The 26,339-nt window shown below is 39.0% G+C and overlaps 1 protein-coding gene across 1 annotated transcript; it reads left to right on the forward strand.

Moving 5' to 3' along the window:
* Positions 1-375: 375 nt before the first annotated feature.
* Positions 376-24,469, forward strand: LOC148038914 (putative LRR receptor-like serine/threonine-protein kinase At1g67720). Its single transcript, XM_087674800.1, has 16 exons — positions 376-652; positions 829-1,417; positions 3,113-3,246; positions 4,172-4,507; positions 5,032-5,164; positions 5,286-5,357; positions 5,471-5,539; positions 5,646-5,717; positions 5,831-5,902; positions 19,435-19,721; positions 20,136-20,317; positions 22,022-22,145; positions 22,245-22,313; positions 22,407-22,581; positions 22,659-22,791; positions 23,540-24,469. The coding sequence occupies exons 1-16, from the start codon at positions 502-504 to the stop codon at positions 23,831-23,833; spliced, it is 2,892 nt and encodes a 963-aa protein (XP_087530926.1). The 5' UTR covers positions 376-501; the 3' UTR covers positions 23,834-24,469.
* The last annotated feature ends 1,870 nt before the right edge of the window (positions 24,470-26,339 follow it).

Genomic DNA, 26,339 nt, shown 5'->3' on the forward strand with positions numbered 1-26,339 from the left:
TTCAACATTTCTAGTTTACATATAATGTCAATTTGCATTATACTTGACATGAGCGAACCCTCCAGCCAGCTTTGTCTCCGGGTTTGCATCACCAAGCCTCAACTTTCAAGTGGGTTGCAATTTATATTTCGACGACCGAACGATAGTGATGGATAAAGCCTAAAGGCCTTAATTTAGGGACAGATCTTTATCTTTGTGACTCGTGATTTTGACGTTTAAGTTCGTCTTCCATGAACTATGCGCGGGTCAACGCAGCTTTTCGTCCACGATCAGGCGGCGGCGGGCCATACTGAAGCTGGCTTGTGGTTCCCACCACCACATGAAGCCGAGTGGCAAAGTCAGACGCGGGGGGAGAGAGACAGAGACAGAGAGAGAGAGAGAGAAGGAGAGAAGGGATCCTGTGCAGCACTGCAATGGCAGACAGCAGCTCTCTGCTGCATTGCTTGTGATAGAGTGCTGAGCGCAGAGAGAGAGAGAGAGAGAGAAGCGTGTGGCCTTTCGATGGCGGACTCCGCCGTGCAGTTTGATATCACAGATTATGCGAAAGCCGTCCTCTCGAGGCTACGGATGAGCAGGAGAATGCAGATCGTTGTAATCCTGTCAGTTTTGACGTTGGGCCGCTGCTGTTGCCAAGTACAAGCTCAAGAGACAGGTAGACCTGGGGCCTCTGATCTCTCTCTCTCTCTCTCTCTCTCTCTCTCTCTCTCTCTCATCTGAAGCCATTCGTGTACAATTAGCTTTGATGGTTATATAGGCAGTAGCTTCTACAGATGAATGTCATTGAATGCATGTATGTATAATTTTTAGCTTTGGTGGTTATACAAATAGGCTTCTACAGCATCGACTGCGGATCCGCAGCCACTGAGAACTACACGGACCCCACCACGACCATCGTGTGGACACCGGACTCTGGCATCATGACGGAGGGCGTGACGGAGACGGTGGTCGCGCCGACGACCGACACCGGGGACGTCTTCACCACCCTCCGCTACTTCCCCGGCAACCAATCAAAGTATTGCTACTCGCTGGCACCGGTGGTGGCCGGTGGCTTCTACATCGTGCGGGCGAGCTTCTGGATGGGGACAACGGCCGTGTATCCGACCCAGGCGAACGGCCAGGTGAGCTTCCAGTTCATCATCGACGCCTACGTGGCAGCAGACGTGACGGTGGAGTTCCCGCAGACATACCCAGCGTACAGGGAGCTGTACGTGATGGCCAACACCAGCAGCATGTCGGCTTGCGTGGCGCGCACCGCCACGTCAGCAGGGCTGAGCGACCCGCCTTTCATCACGGGCCTGGAGCTGCGCCCGCTGCCCGCCCAAACCTACGGTGGCCTCGTCGTCGGGTTCGCGAGACGACCTCTGCTCAAGATCGCCCGAACCGACTTTGCCGCTTCCTCCTCTTTCCCGAACCTCAGGTTACACCCTCTTGCCTTTTCCCCTCTTCTTCTTCTTCTTCAAGATGTGCAAAATTTATTTCAGGTCACCCCTTTTTACCCCCCTCACAATTAGCAAGAAAGGAAAATCTCTTTTTTCTTTTGCTTTTTTTCTTCCTTACCTGTCTCCAGTATTTATGAGATTGCACAATGTCTCTCACCCATTGACCCAGTTAGCAAGAAAGGAAAATCTCTTTTTTTCCTTTGCTTGACTTTTTCCTTACATGTCTCCGGTATTTATGAGATTTCACAATGTCTCTCACCCATTGCCCCTGCGACACTAGCCGATCATAGGTATTTCATGTATACATGTGTATATGTACATGTTATTTTTGCTTATAAATTAGATTGGGCTCCAAATTTTGTTTCCCCTTAAGTATTAACGAATTGTCCACCCAACCAATCAAAAAAAAAAAGAGCAAAAGTTCCAAAGTCCTTTTCTCTACTCAAAAGTTTCTACATCAAAATGCCATATTGGAGTATTTAAAGGGGCTCATTGCATAGGGATTTCCCCATGGAAACAATTTTCTAGGAGATCCCACCTAAATTAAAACTATTTTCAATTACAATTTCAAGCCTTAAAACCCCTCAACAATTAAGAAAGAAATTAGAAAAGTGCTTATGCCAATCTTCAAGAAGTCATTTTTCCCTTTTTTAAGGGAAGAAGGTTTTTCATAATAGAGAAGGGTTTTCAATTCAAACACTAGGGCAAGGGGGTTTCCAATGTGTCCAAAGGTTTTCAAGGAAACCAAGAAATGAATCCACATAACCTAGTCCTGTTTCCCATTTTCCCTTAAAACCTTTTGAAAACACCCCCTCAAAAACCCCACAAGTACAGCTCTAACAATAAGGACATTAGATTGGAGGAGTTATTATTTGTATTTCTATTCTTAAAAAGCTCAATAAAAACGCAATAATTTTCAATATTCCACAAGAGGTACATGGCAAGGTGGTGTACAAGAGAGGAGATCATGATCCAATGTTTGCAAAGAAGTTAAGCTACAATGTCAACTCAATCGTAGATTGTTAAATGTTTGGAGAAAATGGCTTTCAATTTAACTTTGCACTCACTTGATTGTTAACATGATCAAAAAGTTCTCCAAAACCTAGAAAAAGAACATATAAATCATTAGCATTGAAGTTTTTACATCAACCTCAAGAATGTTTATAATGCAATTGGCCAAATCCTTTCGAAAGGTAATGTTATGATGAAAGAATGAAATTGAAAATATACTTGATCTACTTATGTGGTAAGAAAATTGTAAATTTCTCAATAATATATTTTTATTAAAGTAGAAATTCAATCTATTTTTATAATTGTCCTACTTGTGAAGAATCGATTCCGCATTGAACGAAATGACTCTTCTTTAAAGGATACCATCATATTCAAATCCTAGCCTCAATAGATTCTTAATGCATATACAATAATACGAAAACTTGGAGTGATTTGCACCTAATTTGTAGAAAATTTGTACAGTACGATCAAAAAGTCTAGAACCAAGCTTATGAGCTTATGTAGAGAGAAAACTATCTATAGAAGCTCATCTTGGTTCAAGAATTTCTTGTACTATCCATGTTCCTTTAATGAAATTGGAGGCTATTAGTTAAGACATGGATACAACATTCATGAATCTTATTGCCAAGTTTTGTGTTTGCAACATATTGGTTTGCCTACAGGTATCCTGACGATACACTAGATCGCATTTGGTATCGAGAGACCACTCCTTATGCACTTGATACTACCCTGACTGTATCCACAACGAGCTCTATAGACAAAGTACCTGAACAAGTTGTACAAACAAGCTTTGATGGTGCGTATTATTCAGCCCCATTTTTCTAAGTATCTTACCTTCATACTTAGTAGGTCCTTCTCAATGCCTTTGTTTGAAATTTTATCTTGTATTCTAGTTTCTTTTATAGAAGATCAATTCAAGGGCATTGAGAGGATGATCAATGAGCATACAAACTTTTGTTGAAGACTAATGTGTGTGCCATTCTCATTAGCAAACCCTTTGATGATTTGAAGTAAATCCCTTTTGTGTAAAGGACCAACCTATGGTGCAACTCAATTCATTTTGGATTACTCAACTTCCAAACTTTGTAGATTATAATGTTCATTACAATAATGCTTCTCCAAGGTTTGCATTTATGTACTTATCAATATAATTGGGTTCAAATTTTAAATGAGAGAGTTGATAGGCTTTGTAGTTTTAAAACCATCAATTCTCCACCCTAGTTTTTGTTAGGTTTAGTATGAGAAGATTGAAGTATTTCGTGACATCATTTTGCATTATTTACAAGTTCAAATTGTAAGGCACATTAGTATCTTGTGATAAGGGAGAGGGCCTATTGCTACTATAACTTATATAGACTAGTATTTACATATCTTCTTTCTTTTTTAACTACAACAATTGGTGGGAAAAAATAAGAAAATCAAATCTCCAAACTCTTCATGAAGTAAAAGTGATAAACGATAGAACTTGTACATTTGGTACCAGCAAACAAAGAATGTAGCTAGTGAGAGTGCAAATTACATTTATTTTTATGTGGTTTTTGCTTTGTGTAGAGTTTGTGCAATGTAAAATTCACCTCACTTGAGCTTTTATGTAAAGCTACTCATATTTGTGAGTGAGGAATGGGGATGAAGCTTAACTTGAAATGTAAATATTTTGCTTTAGATGAGAGAAGATTATTAGCAGACATTGGCTAAGTTATGTTTTCAAATTTGGTTTACAGATATTGGTCTTGTATACACTAGTGTGGAATCGAAGCAACATTTGTATATGCACACTCTCTACTTTGCGGAGATCAACACATCAGTGGATGCAATAGGCCAAAGAGTGTTTGATGTGGCATCCAATGGAGATACATTATTGAAGGGGCTAGATGTGTATGCCCAAGTGGGTGCCTTCAAGGCATTTGAGATGGTGAACTTCACTTCTACTTCAGTGGGCTGGGTCAACATTACCTTCACCTCAACTCTCACATCCACCAACAAGCCTTTCATCGCTGGCTTTGAGTTGTTCCAATTTCTTGATGATCCCATACCCTTGGGAACATTCATTTCTGATGGTATGAATCTTGTTGCAGTGAGTTTGTAGATGAATCATATCATTTAATATGATTATTGCCAATATATTTGATTTATGTGACCTATAGATATATTTGGGATGCATTTATGCGTAGTCTTTACATAGATGTGGTAAAATTAAAGAAGGAAAAAGTGTACATATGAAGACCGTTTACCTAAAAGGTAGGAATTTCTAAATTACTTCAAATATGGGGTACAAGGGGCTTCTTTATAGGGACTAGAAAGCAATGTGTGATAAATAGTTTAGTGCTTGCACCTTCAAGTTCCCTAATCTAAGAAAATGCTTCATGAGAAGGACATGCATAATGTAACGATTAATTGCATCGACATGTAAGAATTAAGAGGCTAATGTGAGATCTCCATAAGCGGCCGTGTATCCAAGACCTCCACTAGTCTTTGGCTATTAGGGTATTGTGTTAAGGGACAACCTAGTGAAAGAAGCCCTAAACCATCACTTCTTTTGAGGTTCTACAATTTGCCTAATGTTTGGTTCCTTTGTTTTCAGATGTTGCCATTCAAGCTTTTGTAGCCAACCTCACCAAATTAAGTGGCTACAAAGGGGATCCATGTCTTCCGTCGGACTATGAGTTCCCATGGTTGACTTGTAGTATTGCTACTCCAACTCGAATTGTTACAATGTAAACAGAACGAAGCCTGAGTCTCTACGACTGTCATATTAAAGCTCACATGCGGTGACCTCCTTGCTTTTCTCCAGATCCAATACAAGCTAACTCAATTTTTCTTCACCTTATGTGGCAGAGATTTATCAAATTACGACTTGGGTGGTGAAGTGCCTGCAAGTATCAATGATCTGACTGAGCTTACGACAATGTAAGGCTTTACAACCTCTCTCTCTCTCTCTCTCTCTCAACATTGTAACCTCAGAAAATAGTCACCAATTACGATAATTGGCCACGTCTTGAATCGTCAATGTCACTTTGCAGCTCGCTTAGTGGAAACAACCTACAGGGAGGGATTCCTGATCTGACTGCACTCACGGATCTTGAATTCTTGTGAGTACGCCCTTCGTAGTCTGCCATTAAACCTTCACCAACACGATCATTATGTTCACATGTTGGTTGTTGATCCACCTCTGCTACAACACATTCTGATGATCAGGGACTTGAGCGACAACAATCTGACCGGGCCTATTCCGGAATCTCTCGCGACGTTGCCAAAGTTGAAAACCCTGTAAGTCCATCGTGTGTTAACATCGGGATCACTGGCATTGTAGGCCCTCTTCAAAGGCTGTGGTAGCTGACAGTTGATACTGATCTTTTTCCTTGTGTCATTTGCCATGAAAGCTACCTGCAAAACAACGATCTGAGTGGAGTGATTCCGCCAGCATTGCAGCAAAAGACGAGCCTTGACTTCAAGTAAGTGTGCTCTGACTCCAACTACATTTCTGCAAGGCAGACGGAGAGCTCTTCAACCGAGAAGTTTCTAATGGCATTGAAACCAGTAATGTCACAACCTACAAGGAAGACCAGCTCAAGCAGCTAGCATCTTCATGTACCATTGGAGCTCTACGTATCGTACAGTTTGCCATGTGTCGTGCATCAACACGAAATTAAATAACTCAGCGTAGCTTAGAGCACACAGCAGAAATCTATGATTGAGAGGTTCGGAGTTAAATGTCTACTAGTGATCGCATGAAAAGACCTTATGTAAGCCTAGTACGCTAAATCCAAATAATGATGCAATGAGAGATGCTCAAAACACCATCCCACTTGGAAGTGGGGAGGAGGACGATATGGTAGTCTTCACTTGGGGATAAGGAACTCAACCGTTAGAAAGGATCCATATGAGAGGCACCTTTAACTACTTGTGCATTTTATGGCTCATACAACAAAAACTCCCAACACGTGCAAACATGAGGGACTTTTCTATATCTCTTAATGAAGTTCAAACCTTGCAACACAAAGCCCATAGAGAGCACGTCACCTCTCACATAGTCCCCCTCATGAGTGGGTTGAGAACTTGAGGGGGTCAAATTGATCTAGAGGATACTTTCACCAATAGCTACACCAAAGGGATAACCATTAAAAGAAGGAGAATAATGATGGGGAACATAGTGCTTTATTCTAGAAAAGGTTCAACATAATAAAAGTTTATAGTCCCAAGAGATAGTCTATCAAGTGTTTTCTTCTAATGGTGTCAATCTCTTGCATTCCTGAATTTAGGGAGATTCTAGATAGAGGGCTCCAAATGGTCGACTAAACGTTAAAATCAGATATACTCCCACCAGTGCTTTGATATGAACCATACAAAGGATGTGAAAAGGGATACATGACTTCAACTGAAGAAACAAGAAAGAATCTCAATTATCTTGACTATCGGCTCATTTAATACACTTTATATAGTCACAAATACATTGTGCTATCAAATATGAAAATATGGATTAGTATTGGATCATATCATATTCCTTCATTAAAAGGATCGTTCAATATTAAGATTACGAAATAAGAGCCCTCCCAAGAAAAAGAGTCACTTTTGAAGGATTAAATATCCGAGCCATGTTCATGAATGCTAATGAAGACATGTGTGCATAAGCATCACCTCAACACAATCTCAAGCATGAGAACCTACAAACATACCTTGAATGATTATGATATTAAATTGATATATGATAGTCTTTGTAACGTGCTTGGCTATCCAAGCACATTTTAGTGGTCCATTGAGAAACGAGTCTAAGCGTCACTGCTCGGTACTCCCATGGAATGTTCCAGGGTTTGTCGCTTTAGTTTCCCAAGTCTGCCTCGCAACGAAACGTCCGCGGCCGAACTCACTAGAATCCACGTGAGATTTGGGTTCCCATTGGTTAAGGTCTCTTGACAGCATTCTAGCCTCAGGTCCTAGATATCCTACTTTACATAGAGATACCCAATCCGAAGCAGATTCATACCGCACTTGGTTCAAAGAGAATGGGAAACGAGAGGGATGCGCCGCTTAGCCTCTCTGCCTGTAAGGCATAGTCCCATTCCAGTCCCCTAAAACTGCATGAATGGGGTTCTAACTTAACAATACCTAAAGTTGAATGACAGTATAACCTTGTGAGAAGCCTCCGCGTTCTCTACGACCACCCTATCGTAGGACAGACCCGTCAGGGTTCTGCCCACCCACTTCCCTTGATAGGCGTTCTTTAGTTATCTAATTAGGTCCTATCACATTTGTGTGTGACATTTAAATCAGCTTCTTTAATTAGGCTTTTTAAAGAACCCATGTTCATTCACATAATTTACGGCACATACACTAATACATAGCAAGCAATCCTCTTGGCAAACAAGTTCCTTAACTTATTTTCTAGTAGATCTTTGTCCCTTGCCATACAGGAGAAATTATGTATCCCTTTTGTCCAACAAAAGTACCCTTCTACCCTGTAGAAGTAACTAGTCCAAATCACATGGCACCACAAATTCCATCCATTATCTCGAATAGAATTTTCCAACACCCTAAACGTTGGGCTCACGATAGTCTACAACTCCGTTCCGAACTCGACAAGGGGTGTCCAGAGCTCCATTGACCCCAAGCGACCTAGGAGTGAGACACAACTTTTGTGGTTGGCCTTTTCACCACTCCACCTTCGGCCCATGAATCGAGCAATGCCCTCTCGAGTTGAAACGTGGCATGACCTTGGAGATGATCCACCCATGCAAAATATCCGTCAAGTGTGCAAGCTACAACATACTTTCAGTGTGGGGAAATACCCATCTATTAATTTCACGAAAAGGAGAGTCGACAATACCTTGAAATGCTATTATGCTATGTGCGAGTTGTCGCATAGCCTCCAGATACGATTAACTTCTCTTGATACTCACTCTTTGCAACTTTATCTTTTGAATGTAAGAGATGAAACAGATCCCTTCCCATGACCTATTCTCATGCGGTATCTAATGTACTTCATGCGGAAATCAAAACAAGCATCTACTAATTTGGAAATTCATCACTTACGAATGGTACCACAGTTGGATTAGAAGTGATGTCCTCGCCCGAGGCTCCGTTGCTTATTGAGGGATTGCCATCCGAGTGTGTTAATCTTCTCTTGGGGGCCATTCTCGAACTTCGTCTCCCTAGACATAAGTCGCACAAGACTTTTGCACCTTGTGCTCGATCAATGGGCTAATTGGGGGGAAGAATTAAGCTTGCGGGTGGGCAATAATCTTGCAGAAAAAGGTATAGCAATTTGCGGCCAAAGGGAGAAAGGGATGCCCACCCTCCTAGGATGGGAAGAGAAATGGGTCCCTTTGGAGAGTCTCTCTCTCTCTCTCTCTCTCTCTCTCTCTCTCTCTCTCTCTCTCTCTCTCTCTCAACACAATCTCAAGCATGAGAACCTACAAACATACCTTGAATGATTATGATATTAAATTGAGATATGATAGTCTTTGTAACGTGCCTAGCTATCCAAGCACATTTTAGTGGTCCATTGAGAAATAAGTCTAAGCATCGCTGCTCGGCACTCCCATGGAATGTTCCGGGGTTTGTCGCTTCAGTTTCCCAAGTCCACCTCGCAACAGAACGTCCGCGGAAAACCCACTAGAATCGATGTGAGATTTGGGTTCCCAGTGGTCAAGGTCTCCCGACAGCATTCTAGCCTCAGGTCCTAGATATCCTACTTTACGTAGAGATACCGAATCCGAAGCAGATTCATACCGCACTTGGTTCAAAGAGAATGGGAAACGAGAGGGATGCGCCGCTCAGCCTCTCTACCCGTAAGGCATATTCCCATTCCGATCCCCTAAAACGGCATGAATCGGGTTCTAACTTAACAATACCTAAAGTTGAATGACAGTAAAACCTTGTGAGAAACCTATGCGTTCTCTAGGACCACCCTACCGTAGGACAGACCTGTCGGGGTTCTGCCCACCCGCTTCCCTTGATAGGCGTTCTTTAGTTATCTAATTAAGTCCTATCACATTTATGTGTGACATTTAAATCAACTTCCTTAATTAAGCTTTTTAAAGAATAGGGTTTGTTCACATAATTCACGGCACATACACAAATACATAGCAAGCAATCCTCTTGATAAACAAGTTCCTTAACTTATTTTCTAGTAAATCCTTGTCCCTTTCCCATACATGAGAAATTATGTATCCTTTCTATCCAACAAACGTACCCTTCTGCCCTACAGAAGTAACTGGTCCAAACCACATGGCACCACAAATTCCATCCATTATCTAGAATAGAATCTTCCAACACCCTAAACGTTGGGCTCACGATAGTCTACAATTCCGTTCCAAACTCGACAAGGGGTGTCCAGAGCTCCACTGACCCCAAGCGACCTAGGAGTGAGACACAACTTTCGTGGTTGGCCTTTTCACCACTCGACCTTCGGCCCGTGAATCGAGCAATGCCCTCTCGAGTTGAAATGTGGCATGACCTTGGAGATGATCCACCCATGCAAAATATCCTTCCTTAATTAATCCAATTAAGAATCAAACACAATCAAGGCAATCAATCTAATATTATCTTCCAAGAAGCATTCCTTTATTCCCCACGACAATTTGTCATCTCAAACCCCCGCCATGAATTTACCATCAATCACAAGCACTTAGAGTAATCATCCAAATCACATCCCAACCATTAGTTTAATGCAAAAAGCATTTAAGACGATGTTAGGTCAATCAACAAAACAATGATATCCTCTTCCAACATTGGAGGAATAGTCGGGATAACCTTCCATCGCATGTTTGCTCTCCCCCTTGGGATCAAAGAGCGATTCTACATAAAAATTACTCAACACACCCTTCTTTCAACTAAGGTTTCAAACACTGTACAAGATATAAGTTCTATTAATCACTTATATTAATATATATCCTAGCCTTGTTTCCAAAGAGTAGTGAACTTTACTTTGACTCAGTCTTCTCAATCCCTTGAGCTCTCTACTTGCCCTTGGGGGCTGGAGTTGTGTTTGGATCTAGCCCAATCTAAATAGGATTGATAAACGTAGTGGTTATCAGTCGGAACCCAAGGCATTCTTAGTCTTAGTCCTTATAGTTGTTGTTTGTGTCAACTACGCATATCATCAAGATCCCAATGATCTAATAGATTCGAGATTGAATTTCCCTTAGGCTAGATTATTTATCATGCAATCTATAACATACTTTTAGTGTGGGAAAATACCCATCTATTAATTTCACGAAAAGGAGAATCGACAATACCTTGAAATGCTATTATGCTATGTGCAAGTTTTCGCATAGCCTCCAGATACAATTAACTTCTCTTGATACTCATGCTTTGCAACTTTATCTTTTCAATGTAAGAGATGAAACATATCCCTTCCCATGACCTATTCTCATGCGGCATCTAAAGTACTTCATGCGGAAATCAAAAAAAGCATCTACTAATTTGGAAATTCATCACTTACGAATGATACCACAGTTGGATTAGAAGTGATATCCTCGCCCGAGGCTCCATTGCTCATTGAGGGATTACCATCCGAGTGTGTTAATCTTTGCTTGGGGGCCATTCTCGAACTTTGTCTCCCTTAGACATAAGTCGCACAAGACTTTTGCACCTTGTGCTCGATCAATGGGCTAATTGGGGGAAAGAATTAAGCTTGCGAGTGGGCAATAATCTTGCAGAAAAAGGTATAGCAATTCGCGGCCAAAGGGGGAAAAGGATGCCCACCCTCCTAGGATGGGAAGAGAAATGGGTCCCTTTGGAGACTCTCTCTCTCTCTCTCTCTCTCTCTCTCTCTCTCTCTCTTCTTCTCCTCACTCTCTCCCTCTTCTTCTCCTTCTTATTCTCTCTCTTTCTTCTTCTTCTTCTTCTCTTCTTCTTCTCCTTCTTCTCTCCTCTCTCTCTCCCTCTCTCTTCCTCTTCTTCTCTCTCTCTCCCCCTCTCCTCTTCTTCTCTCTTCCTCTTCTTCTCTTCTCTCTCTCTCTCTCCCTCTCCTCTTCTTCTTCTCCTTCTTCTCTTCTTCTCTCCTCTCTCTCTCCCTCCCTCTTTCTCCCTCTCTTCCCTTCAGCGTCCTGGCCCCCCTCTCCTTTATTGCAATTGGGGGGGAGTGAGGTGGCACACGTGTGCCCCTCCCCCCATCGATTTGATCGTCGACTTCATCCTAATCCTCCTCGCCATCATCTTCGTCAGCTCCGCCATCGTCACCTTCTTCCTCGTTGTTGGTATCTGCTTCTTTCTCCTCATGCTCATCGCCACCCTCCGCCACGTCAAGTACTACTTTTTTATGAAGTCTATGGAATCTGCTCCTTCATTTCTCTTTGTATTGGTAAGTTCGAATCTCAAGTCTATTTGGCTTGAAGTACTCTTTGACTAATAAATGTCTTTCAATGTCTTACAAGCTGTCTTAAGACTCTTCATATCCATTAGATGGCTAAGAATATCATCCTTGACACTCAATTTCATCATATGGGCAACAAGCATAGCCTTCTTGCCCCATTTGGCCAATTCTTCTCTAGTAACCTCATCGTCTTTTGGTCTCTCCATAGGTACCAACTCCTAGAAATCTGAAAGAGGAGGAGTAACTCTATCTTCACTTTACAAATGGTATAATTGGTGCCATTGAGCTTTTTAGCTCCCTCCAAATGAAGATTGTGTTTATTGTACAAATGTTATGACTACACAGTCGTATACTCTTGAACTACTTGTAATGTACTTAGAAACTACATGTAAGAACACTTTTATGAAATCCAAAAAACTACATGTGAGGTAGCTCAAACAACTCTAAGGAGCTCTTAATTATATGTATTGTACGCAAAACCACATTTAAGGTGGTTCTTTGGAATATACAAGACTATTTATTATAACATGGTTTTGTTTTGAATACAAAAGACTACTTGTAAGATGGTTTTGTGGAACATAAAAACTACATGCAATGTCATTCTAATAGCTCTAAAGACCTTTAAACTATTTATAATGTACTTTTCGAAACACAAAAACTACATGTAAGGTAGTTTTGAAAACTCTAATGAGCTCTACCAACTTTGACAAAACAAAACACATTACCTTAAGAGTGTGGCCCATATTCAGTGCCACACACACACTGTTGCAAGCAACGGATGTGTGGTTTGCGTGTAGCAAATGGAAGAAGCTCCCTCTTTCTCTCTTTTACTCATAAAATTGCATATGACTCATGAGAAATTAAAAATAGACTAAAAGAGAAGGTAAAGTAAGATGAAGCGACACAAGATTGAGTTTAATCTCCCCCCGACATGAAGTGGGTAGCTCCTTTCATGCCATATTTATAATAATATTATGAAATCTTCTTTGCCCAAGATTTAGGCCCTTTACAATCGCTCTTTGCATAAAGAGTTTGAGTGTATTGGAAAAGAGATAGAGTAATCTGAATTAATGGATGATAGCAGTTGTGCATCCCACAACTCTCTAGAACCATTAATATTTTATTAGACATATCTTCTAAAAATCTATTTTGCTAATAAATATTTACATAGAGGCTATGTGCACGCTTTATAAGAAATAGTGGTGCGTCTAATACAATAATCCAATAATTGCCAAATAAATTCTTGAGGAAAGAATCTTTAAAATGCTTGCACCTGGCGCGCCTTTCCAATTCTCCTTGCTCTACACATCGGCTACCAAAAATTTAGAAAATCATATTAGAATAATAACCAACTAAATAATTGCAGCTAGCCACATAAATCAATTAATTTGGAATTCCATACGATAATTAATTCACGAAGATGTTAATACTCGTGTAGATAAAATGGTACCACCCACGTTCACACTTGCATCAACGCCCAAAAAGGATAGGCATCCCCATCAACCTTCTGCCTAAGACAATTCTTAGGAACGTGCCCCGCATTGACTGAGAACCATTTAAGGCACTCATCCCGCCAATGTACACACAAAGGAGAACCATTTAAGGTGCTCATCCCTTTGCATAGGTGCCACCTGGCAACATATCCCTAGGGTGGGATAGCAATTGTCCTCACACACACACACACACACACACACACACACATCTCTCTCTCTCTCTCTCTCTCTCTCTCTCTCTCTCTCTCTCTCTCTCTCTCTCTCTCTCTCTCTCTCTCTCTCTCTCTCTCTCTCTCTCTCTCTCTCTCTCTCTCTGTGTGTGATAGTAAACCGTATAAGACTATGCAAAACTATGTAGGACGTTAATGTGGTTGTTCAAAACTGTTGATATTACTTTCTCCTTTGAGTGAATCTCAAGCAGGCCTTTGTAGATGGGTACTCCATTAAGTGGGGAACAATGAGTACTATGCGATAATGCCTATAGCTCCAAATATTCAACTCCCCAAATAGGTAGTGAGGTAGGCACATTCTAGAATTATAGTAGTTGCCAACTTCGTAGCTATAGAAAACAATCTGAAAATCACATATGGATAATCCAAATTATTGTGTTATAACATGTAAAAAGATCAACATTTCATCTTCTTATTATTCCAAAAGCTAACAACTAGATTGAGAGATATCAACTTTGAAAAACTACTTCTAACGTAGGTGGTAACCAAACTTTTTTCCTTGATTAAGACTTTTCCACCTTTCAATACCACATGTTAGTGCTATCAAAAAGTACATTCATAGGTTAGTTGTATGACCTTGGGCCCATACTTTCACACCATATTTCCATCATACCATCATCCTTGATCTTGCTAATCAAAAATCATTCTTCATACATTAGTGAAGAGATGGTGTGAGCTTGTATACCTTAACAATGCGAATACCCATATCTTGGAGGATGAAGTCATTTGTTAAACGTTTTCTCATACAATAGCATGGGCACATAGGGAGGCTCTAGTCATGTTAATTTTAATCCTCATGCTAGCCTATAATACAAGAATAAATCCTCAACGAGCACCCTGTATGGGATATCTAACTCGAGATGGGTTTGTTATATACAATGATAGGATATCAATCTTAGTTTGAGGTTGAATCAACTTTAATAATATGAATGTTAATTGAAGTAATTGATTGACAAATATTATTTTCAATTGTTTTTGTGGTGTGTATAAAGAATATTCAACGAACCTTGTATAATGGAATAATGAAGGAAGTTTTTTTCATACATCTTCATAGCATGGTAGGGCTCTAATTAAATAAGTAGGATGGATCTATTGAGTAGAAAGTAAGTGGATAGTTGTTTCAATGATGCTATTCTATGGATGGGTAGACTAGACTAATCTACTACTTCCCTAAAGGAAATTATAGAAAGCACCCAACATTTAACTACCTAGGTTGAGTCTTAAACCATAACTAGCACCATTTTAGAGGGTGAGAGTGAGATCATGCCACAATATAGGTATTGATTAGCTCTCCCTCAACTTTGACTCTCTTTGAATGTATTGTAGTCCTAGTCTACTCTTGGACTTGATTGATTGCAAAGTGGCCCTTCTTTACCATGTGCTATATTATTGATAGAGAGACCAAGAAGTCATGGGAATCTTAGGTTGACCTACACCAACACCAAATCAACATCAACATAATATTTAAAATATGGCTTAATAATCTATATAATGATTTCACATATTAAACTAAATATCAAGAATACCCTACCATCTTCATTGCTAGCCATGAAGTAATATATACCCTTAAAAGAAGCTCAAGATTTACTTTTTCAATGTTTCATAGCACTCTAGGCTATGCATTTATATTAGAACCAACCTCCAAGGAGGTCCATAGGAAGATTTCATAAAAAGAGCAGCCATGTGACTGTGGAATGCAATGGCTAGGGATGGAAAGCAATTAAAAATGTCTATATAATTTAGGGGTTGGTACATGGACTTGACTTGTCAAAACTTTGCATGTAGTATCTTTGGAGTGAGATATAGACTTATTGTTGCCAAAGTTTAGTCATTTGTATTTAAGAATGTCCATCACGTGCAAGACTTAAAGAGAAGCTTGATAAGCCTTGGACAATGTTACCATATTCTATTTTGGCACTCATCCTTAGAAGATATACAAAGGGTCACTTATTGTTGCTAGAGATCCAAAGTTTGCACTTTATACTCTTTACATGTGTCTAATGTAAAGGATCACATTGTAGCTATGACTAAACAACCCTATGTATCTCTTTGGCATCACCATTTGAGTGATAAGTCAATGACTAGAATGAAAGTTCTTCCTTATTTCAATGATATTCCTTTATTTAGAAAACAACTTCCTTAACTTAAAGATGTGTGAGAACTATACTTATGGCAAAGAAACTAAAATGTTGCTTAAGAATAGTCATGGTACAATGAAATCTAAAACATTGGAATTAATGCATAGTGGTGTGTGGGCCTATGCCTATTGTTTTATTAGGAGGAGAATCTAATTTTGTTGCATTCATTGATGATGCTACAAGAAATTATGGGATTATCCTATGTGCGAAAAGAGTGATACATTTGAGAGATATGTGGTATCGAAAGGGCATTGGCTACTCTTGGAAACCTAGCTTAAAATGGATGGTTGAAAAGATGTATAGGACTATATAGTTTAGAGTAAGCTATCAAATGCAAGTCCTACTTATGGATTTTGGGCTAAGGCTATTGAGATAACTATTCACTTGATCAATCAATCATCTAGTAAGCCATTTGATAGCAAAAGTCCTAAGACCACTAAAAGTTCATCCTCTACTATCAAATGGTACTCCACACTAGCAATTGACATGTGCTCATCCTTGGCAAGTGCATGGACAACTTGTTTATTAGCACCCCCTTGCATTGGCCAACCTAAATTAGCCTCCCCGTGGAATTAAAACAATGCTATGTCTTTTTTAGCCCATGCCATCTACCTCAATGCTTGGATCTGCAAGTAGTATCATCTCCAAAGATGACACTACTTTTGTCCAAGACTAAATAATCCACTCTACACATAGTGTAGCAAAACAAATCCACTCCATATGCAAGTGGCTACATCAATGTCCTCGCGCACGCACACACATATACACCTCGGGTAAATTACTCATGAATATATGTGTGCATCACGTAAGTTTAAAATAAAATATCTTTAAAATACCAAATTTATACATTTTTTACATACAAAAGGATGTAATATATAAGGGCTATTTACAAATTGAATAGAAAAGGGCTATGTTTTATTTTTAAAAAATTCACATATAAGGATATTTATAAATAGGCCTTGAATGTACGTGATGTAGAGAATATACATATAGTAACTTCCCTCACACACACACACACACGCACGCACGCACACACACACGCACGCATGCATGCACGCACACACGCACGCACACATAGATTGTCGATATACGAGCACACACAAATCCACCCCATTTGCAAGTGGTTGCATCAATGTCCTCGCACGCGCACGCGTACACACACACACACACACACACACACACATAGATTGTTGATATACAAGCATTAAGGGCATGTTGAGGAGAAGCAACAAGTTAACAAAAAATATTGAGGAAATAATCAAGAAAGTGTTGTCAAGAAAATTTCTAGGGGAAAAAAGATTTTAAACTACATGTGTTAAATTTCTTTCTATGAAGAGTAAATAATAATAGGTTATACCGCTCATTCTATTATTAACATATTAACCAAGTCAACTATTAATGTTATTATCAACTATATTAACCAACTAAGTGATCACATTAATGAATTGTATGATACTCATGTCTATTAACTATATCATACTCATTGTGCCTACTTTCATACACATACTAGTCACAAGTATATAACATACTCATACCAGTCATATCTATTAACTATATTATACTCATCTTACATTAGGCATCATACTAGCAATGATTATATCATATTCATATATTTTATATCACATTCATCATGGTTACAACTAAGTAATCAATTGAGTATATTGATGAGACCTAATCTCTTATCAATTGATAATATTGAGTCCAATATAATCGAACTAAACCAATTTAAACTAATAGAATATAAAATAGACTCTATGAGTAATTTATTATAATAATATTACTAATAAATATAATCATATCAAACTAAAACAATCTACATTATACTAATAGACCTTGTAGAGGCGGCCGCCAAGACCCACGGATCGCTTATTGTTTCAAGCGTTCCAAGCCGAGCACTAATGGCTACCTCTCACATAGCTAACGCGCTATCTATCTCTATGAGTGTAGTGAGCTTACCTCCATGCCCGATCAAGTGGCTTCCTCTCCCGAGCACTCTAATTATAGCTCTGCGATCCAAGTGCAAGCTTCAAGCAAGCTCCATCCTCAAGCTCCACGCTCCAAGCTCTATTGCCGAGCAAGAGAAGAGAAGAGAAGAAGAGAGGAGAAGATTGAGTGCTTCTCCACCACGGTCTCTCACCCTCACACACTCACTCCCTCACACTCTCACCCTCTCTCTCTCTCTCTCTCAGGCACAAGCTCAAGTAAACAAGAAGAAGAAGAAGAGAGCTACTTTTGGCCACACAAAAGAATGAGCTTCTCATTCACTTTTCAACTTTATATACAAAACCCTAATTCCCTTTTGGGCGGTCATCCCCTTATCCCCTTTTTTACATGGTCTAGGCATTTTTTTCCATTGTCCTCCTATCTTCCTAGCTTTCTTCCTACCGCCCATCTACCTTTACAATTTGCATGGGTGAGAGCCTAGTGCTCTTAAAATAAATCATAGTGTGCCTTGCACTCTTTTACAAAAGTATTGACCTGCACTTTTTCTTGTGCACCTTTCTCCTTGATTTAGGAATTTTCTGCACTTCTTGTATTTCCATTTTTTTTTTGGCGCGCCTTCATCTTCCGTTTCGCTTTTGCCTTGGCCTTGTCTTTTGCTTTAGAATTTTTGGATTTTCCACCTTGTTTGTTTGAGAGTTAACATACCTAATCTAATGTAATCAAACTAGTAATCTATTGATCAACCTAATCTAATCTAATCTGAACTAAACAAATTTATACCAATAAACCTAATCTAACCAAACTAATAAACCATCTACATTATGTTATACTAGTAAACATAATCTAATCAAACTAAACTAATGTATATTATTCTAGTTAAACTCTCCAAATAATATTAATTAATTCATAAAATATAACTATTCTAACTAAATTAAAAAACAATATTCTACTTGCTTCGTCTCCATCTTGACCTTCTCTCTCTCTCTCTCTCTCTCTCTCTCTCTCTCTCTCTCTCTCTCTCTCTCTCTCTCTCTCTCTCTCTCTCTACATATGCACATGCACATGCACATGCACACACACACACACGTACGTACGTACATGCACGCACGCGCACACATATGATAAGTAAGATACTAGCAAGCCATTGCAGCTTTTAGCAAGAGTAGCATAATCCTCTCCTTTTTTTCCCTCCTTCAAACTTCTTAACCATCTCCTCACCCCTCCCCTCTCCCCTATCCCTCCCTATGTCAACATGCAAAGGTCAAGCAATCAATAAAGGCCCACTCATTGGATTAGAATGGACCATTGCTAAAAAATACTCAAACAAATCTAGGGTAAAGGGGCCAATAGAGTGTCATTCAAAATCCTCCATTATAGGCTTTTTTTCCATGTGAGTTACACAAATGTTTTTTAATAGTCCAACTATATATATATATATGGGAGCTTACAAGAAAAACTATGGGACATTTTGATTTTTTTAATCAAATAGCTCTAGTTATGAATGAAGGGTTCATAAGAGTGACAATGAGGGGAGAATAGAGTGACACTCAAGGATGAATTATTCTAAGGTCTTACAAAATTTGAAATATAATTTTTTTTAATTAACTCATATTAAACTTATATGTAATATGAAAAAAATCATAGCATAATGTTGAGTGACTAAAAAAGCTCCATCTTTTTTGCAAAATTGTCACTCAATTGGGGTGGGATGTGTTTTATGTTTGGGAGCATCACTTTATTGCTTAATAGTAACCAAACAAATAGATAGATGTAGGTATTACTAACAATAAAAGACATGATTCTCTTTGGAATTTCAACTGGTTAATAAGATGTCTCTGATTCCTTGGTGTTGGGCTGATGTTGTAGGTACAACGGAAACAAATACTTGTGTGAGTCAACTGATAGCAATTGTGTTATGGCACCTCCTCCCCTAGCTACTCCTCCTCCTCCCGCCCAATCTCCATCTTCATCTCCCGCTATTGGAATAATAGTTGGGGTGGTGGTGGCCGTAGTCATCCTGCTTGTGGTTGCCATCATCATGGCAGTGAGGTGTTGCAGCAAGTCGAGCAACCCCGTGTTGCCCACGCCACCCCCCACCAACCCAATTGTGAAGCATCGATCCCCTCCTAGCACTGATGCGCAAACCCCACCTAGTGAGTTTCTTTGGTTGTTGTTTTCGTGTATATTATACAATTACATAGAAAATTTTGCATTGAAATTTCTTACATCAAAATAGGCTACACCTTGAAATGTTAGGACTTTTTCAAATGTGATAGAATTAGGTCCTTCTTCAATTCCTTTTAGACCTTCTAGATTGAGAGGAAGAGAAAAAACAAATTCTTTCTATCTTTTCTTGAAAAATGTTCTTTGAAAAGTTATATGTACATGCATATTTGTATGTCTATTTATATAAATGTATGTGAGAATGTGTGTGTGCGTGCATGCGTGAGTGCGCGTGCGCGTGCGCATGTGTGTGTGCGTGTGCTTGTGCGTGCGCACCCCTATGTAGGTGCATGAAATTTTTCATGTAAATTGACATTACCTAAATCCAAACCCTCTTAATGCAGTTCATGTTGCCGAAGTTTTTAGCTATAATGACATAAGCTTAGCTACCAATAACTTCTCACACATCCTTGGACGAGGTGGATTTGGGCCTGTGTATAGAGGGACTCTTTTGGATGGTCGTGCAGTTGCAATCAAAGTTCTTTCGAAGGAAAAGAGCCAAGGAGAGGCCGAATTCAAGAATGAAGTGCGTATAATTATGGTTCTATACTCTGCATTGTTAAATGAATGTCTATCTATGTGTGCAAAGATTGCATTAAAAATACAAAAATTTGTCTAACTTAATTGTGCTTAAACCAACTCCATAATACCATGTAATCATGTTGAGGATGTTCAATGAAAGATAACAAATTTGTATTATCTTGTGCTCTCGTTGATTAAAAAGCCACTAACAAATAATCTTTAACCTTTGGCCATGTTAGATAAGAATCACAACCTTTAAAAACCACCTATCCTTTTCCAGGCGGGGGAATGAATGGCATAACCAATTTTTCATGTTCTTCATGTTTGCTTTCATGCAAGAACTACATACACTCAAAAACTTATAAATAGGTCATCCATGGAGAGCTCCTTGGTATGCCATAAGTCCCATTATTGTTCGAATGCTCAACTGGCAATCAGTTATTTGGGCATTATTACTCTCTACAAGGCATTAGGGGAAACTTGAGGCCAAAAAATAACCTTATAAGGGAGTTTCACCAAAACATTCCCTAAAAAATGGGGCCATGATAAACATTTTGCAAATGAACTCGAAACTTATCAAAGATTGCATTCTTCACCATCCCACTTTCAAAACTTAGCAGCCCATATATCAACAAAAAACTCTTGAAGAGTAGGTTCGAATAATGCAATCTCTAACAAGTTTCGATTTTGATTTGCAAAAACTTTACCTCTGTGTGTGTGTGTGTGTGTGTGTGTGTGTGTGTGTGTGTGTGTGTGTGTGTGTGTGTACAATGTGTACTTTTGTTTGTGTGATCTCATAAGTGTGTGTGTTTTCTCTCTCCCTCTAATCATTTTTTTATCATCTCCTTTCTTTTTTTTTTGGAAGTCCTCAATCTCTTATCTTTTCCCCTATCTCTCATCTTTTTTCACCTCATATTTGTGTATGTGTGCGCATGTGTGTATGTGTGCAAGTATATGTATACCTGTGTTTAGCATGTGTGTTTCCATTTGTATGGTCTCATAAGTATGTGTGTTTCCATTTGTATGGTCTCATAAGTATCTGTTTCCATTTGTATGGTCTCATAAGTATCTGTCCTCTCTCTCCTTCTCATCATTTTTCTCTTGTATTTGGGTATGGCCATTTGGCTTTATATACACAAGCAAACTTATAGTATGACTTGTTTATTGTATATAAATAATTTTCATGACATTTTCCAAGAATTATAATTGGGAATGAGGCATATCTAGTGTCCATTAACAAGATGGGCTACAAAAAGTTACTAGAAATAATTAATATATTGACAATCTGATTGAAAGCATTTTGGATAGTCATCATTGCCATTTGTGTCCATATACATGTTGATTTTCTCATGTTCCAATTTAACTTGTCACTTTTACAAGCTAAGAAAAAGGGATAAATTAATTGTTTGATCAAATATACCTAAAAGTAGGACAATATCATCGTCATTAAGCGAGTCCTCCAAGTAAAATGTAGATTGTAAGTATTTGGTCAAATTTCATGTTTTCTTGTGATAAATGGAGCTTCTTATTGTTACAATAATAATGTAGTCCATCTCTCCGTAAGTTTCTTTAATGATTGAAGCTACTAGCAAACTTTTAAAAAATGCCAAACTATGCACAGATAAAAACATGTAGTTGGATAGGAAAACTTCATGACAAGTAAACTTTAGTAAGAAATGGATTGATCGTGTTTTTCTTTTACTTGCAGGCAAATTTACTTTCAACTGTGCACCATAGAAAGATTGTGCAACTATTTGGATATTGTGTAGATGGCATTTTAGCGCTTGTCTACGAATTAATGCCAAGAGGTTCCTTGTATGATGCTTTATTTGGTATGCCCTCTCCCTCCATTTGTTATTTGGAATTAATCCTTTGCATATCTTGTGGCTTTCCAAACAAGGCCCTTATAACTTATCAATAACCACTTGTAGGTCCACGTGCTATTACTTCACCTCTATCTTGGAGAGAGAGATTATCAATCATCACAGATGCAGCACAAGGTAAATCACATCTTGAGCACAAAGGTGATTTGTATGATTATTGTGAGTTTTATATAACTTACCCATTTTCTTAATTGTTTATTTGACATGTAGGTCTTGATTATTTGCACCATCAATGTGTTAATATAATAATTCATAGAGATGTGAAAAGTAGCAATATCCTTTTGGGAAAAAACCTTGAAGGAAAAATTGCTGACTTGGGGATTTCAAGGGATAAGGATGCAGCCACAACCAGATTGATGGGCACCTTTGGTTATCTTGATCCAGAGTAAAGCAATCTAACCTAATATGCTTGTTGTGAGAATTGCGTTTGTGACACTAATGTGATGATTGAGTGTAATGTAGGTATGCCATGAGCTTACGATTGACCCCAATGGTCGATGTGTTTAGCTTTGGGGTGGTACTATTTGAGGTTATAACAGGAAAGCTTCCGGTGATGAAAACCAAGGAAGGTCAAGATATTCGACTTGTGGATTGGGTAAGGACTTAAACCTACTATAATGTCAATGAGTTGTAAGTTGTACATTCTAATGGCAACTAAGCCCGAATGTACAAGGTATCTAGATAAGTGTATGATAGTGACTCTTTAGATAAGTGCAACATGAGTCAGGTATCTAGATAAGTGTATGATAGTGACTCTTTAGATAAGTGCAACATGAATCTCGTAGCTAGGACATTGATGAGGGAACAGTGTGTCAAATGGGCATGAATGATCCTCACATTCACAATAATTCTTGATACCTAGATAAGTGTATGATAGTGACTCTTTAGATAAGTGCAACATGAGTCTCATAGCTAGGACATCGATGAGGGAAGAGTGTGTCAAATGGGCATGAATGATCCTCACATTCACAATGAATGATCCTCACATGCACAATAATTCTTGAGAAGCGGTTGTTTTTCGTAACAATGATTAATTGTGTTTGTCTTCATGTGGCATAAACTCATGCTTTTCATGTGAAACTTGAAAGTTCATTAGAAAGAGAAACTCAATGCTTTGGGGGGTTTAAAAAAGATGGATTGGATTATGTTGTTCAAGACACACTCAATGCTGAGAAAACCATGTACGTACAAGTGAGACGACCAAGTTTTGAAGGTATATTTTATGGTTGCGTGGATGCGTGTGCATGTGGGATTGGTGATGCGTGTGGTGTGGTCGTCGTTGAAGAGCCTGCATGTGCATGTAGGGATGTGGATGGTGATCCCCTGAAGTGCAATGTGCGCAGGTGCAACCTCTTGTTGAGGACGGGGATTTAGAGCAACTGGTGGACTCGAGGCTGAAGGAGCAGTATGACGTGAATGCCATGCGGAGTGTGATCGACATTGCCATGAGGTGCGTGAGGTTCCAGAGCTCCGAGAGGCCACGCATGGGCGAGGTCTATAACTGCGTGGCAAGGGCGCTCAATAACGAGGTGGAGCGTGATAGCAATCCCCCCCACAGCTCCCGTGCCTTCTCTGAAGCTTCAAGCAGCAGCGGACCTGCACACTCCATGCCTCCTGACATTGTGCTTGCAAGATAACCATTAATGCGATGCCACCCCTCACGCCCAATCATACTCATGGATCTATCACCAAAGCCCCATCTCATTCATCCCCTCATCAAGCGCCCCACACTTATCATATTTTTCATCTCTACACAAAGTCACAATTACATTTGTCCCCTCCACATGTACCCCACACTTCTTCTTTTCTTTGGGTAAATCTCAACATTCTCTCCTGTCTCTCCATTACCCCCTCCTAGAAATTTGAAGTTCTACTCATTTCACACAATCCTCATCAAGAAAACATCTTCGGCTAGTCATAGAATGCAATATGGAGACTGGCAAACAATACGTCACAATTTTTTTGCTCAACATAAGTTTTAGTGTATGTTTACCTTGTGCCTCAGTTTGAATTATTGAGTGGCTTAAAAGAAAATGTTATATCAGCCACCTATCATTCTATATTCAATAGTTCTAACATCCCCCATTTTTCACATCACTCGTTTCCTCATGATAACTAATGTGCTTCAACCCACATACCTACATGAAGATTGTAACTTGTTAAACTGACCCTTCCATCTATTATTCCTCTTCCTATTTGAAATTTTTCAAATCAGAAACTTAGGTTATTTTACTAGTCGTTACATGCTATATGTGCTAGCAACAGATGCATTCTCAAAAGTGTGGATATTTTTAAGAGCCATCTGCTTTATGTGATGTGTACCATGCATAGTGAATTGCACATCTATTGCGAGATAAACCTTTTGGAATCCGGTCCCTTAAAACACAACCTTGTCAAGGACTTGTAACATAATCCAATTCAACTCAGGTAATGCAGAGTAGTTGTGGTAGTTCTAGAAGTCCCAAATATGGCATTAGCTATTGATTTGTGTCAAACTTGGTGTAACATGTCACAACATAATAACTTCACTCACACACACACACACACACACACACACAGAGATTATCTTAGTGCATGTTTCTACATGCCCTAGCACTTTCCATCTTAGTCTAGGAGAATGGCATTGAAATGAAATGGTTGTGATATATATCAATATATTGTGATAAAATATATGTGAAAACACGCCCCTTTTTGGTGGATACTTTCATCTGGGATATAAGAATAGACAATGTTTCTTAGTTTAGCTATCATGATACTAATCTTATGGAACTTTCCAATAAGTCAATTGTATTTGTAAAGTTTTTTAATCCTTGTATATCCAAAAATTTCACAATGGATCATGTGATCTATTGTAAAAAAAGCAGGTCAAGCCACTAGACACAATAGGCTTTCGTTTGGTCTTTGAGTTTATTTGTGAGCACTTCTTTGATCTCTCTTTGAGTGCATCACCTTTGTTGCAATTTCAAGTTATTAATTGCCTAATAACACACCCATGTTCAACCCCTCTAACACTTGGGAATCCCCACAAACATGGTGTGACCACGCAAGCACCTTCCTGGAGATGGAATGGGGAAGGAAACATCTAATACACAAATGAAGGGATAGAAAAACGGAGATTCTATGGAGCTTGGTTATGCTATTGCTATACTAAGGATCATGATGTTTATATTTATGAGTTGGAGTAAGCTCTAGTACCATGACCTTAACATTTTTATTAGCAATAGAAAGGATCCATTGGTTGAAGAGAAAAGCTTGGGAGAGTGCCAAATTAATCCTCATAGAGGAGAGACTATTGAAGGAAAATTGGAAGACTAAATGGCACCTTTTTTTGTGTCACTGTCAATTCCAAGAGAGTTTACTATGTTAAGTTAAGCACCTCTCATGTGTGAGGCATTCTTATAATATTCCCACATTATTACATATGGCTTAAAGAATTTTTAATATTATAATTATTCAGTGAGAGTCAGGCTCACTTCCATAAAAATTGTAAGTTATTCCTAGAGTTACATTTAGAAGACGTGAAATTGATGAGAAGCTTGTGGAAAATCTATTCTTTTTTTGTCTATTGCAAAGTTTTCACCCACTTACAGTTCCATCATTTATTAGTATAAGCTACATATAAATTATTTTTTCTAACATCCCAATTTGTTCTTCTGTTAATAGTATTTTGTGAAGGCTAAAGTTAAGGAAGATTAATGCAAAGTGAAAGCTAAAGTGCCAAAATTATTCTATGGTGGATTATTAGTTTTGGAGCACTTCAATGATTTTTTTGTACTTATATTATTTCCTATAATTTATGAACATCAAATTATTATGGTCATATTTTTTTTGACAATCGGGCTCACCCCTATACACATTGTATCTATCTCCTACATTGTATTTCTCACACCCACAAGTGTTGTCTGGGTTGTACATTTGGATTTGTGACTAGAATAGCATAGGCTAGGCATATTTAGGTTAAGCACAAATCATGCTTCAAGGAATAACTAGCCTAAATTCCACAAAGTGGATAGGATGCCCAAAAGAAGGCACAATTCCTAATTCAAGAGTGGTGAAACCCTAAAATGCAAAAGGGGTGCAAAGCCTGATCCTAAAATGGTGCACCACCCTAGAATAGTGACCCAACTCTAAACCTAATCTTGG

This window comes from Lygodium microphyllum, chromosome 3 (assembly GCF_053477565.2).
Source record: "Lygodium microphyllum isolate KBCC chromosome 3, Lygodium_microphyllum_v1.1.10, whole genome shotgun sequence".
Lineage (NCBI taxonomy): Eukaryota > Viridiplantae > Streptophyta > Polypodiopsida > Schizaeales > Lygodiaceae > Lygodium > Lygodium microphyllum.

Excerpts from the sequence above, each read along its gene's own strand:
- LOC148038914 (XM_087674800.1), top strand. The coding sequence starts at position 502 with ATGGCGGACTCCGCCGTGCAGTTTGATATCACAGATTATGCGAAAGCC. Across the intron at positions 5,358-5,470 it reads CTGACTGAGCTTACGACAAT|CTCGCTTAGTGGAAACAACC; the intron begins GTAAGGCTTTAC and ends GTCACTTTGCAG. Across the intron at positions 22,146-22,244 it reads CTTGTATGATGCTTTATTTG|GTCCACGTGCTATTACTTCA; the intron begins GTATGCCCTCTC and ends AACCACTTGTAG.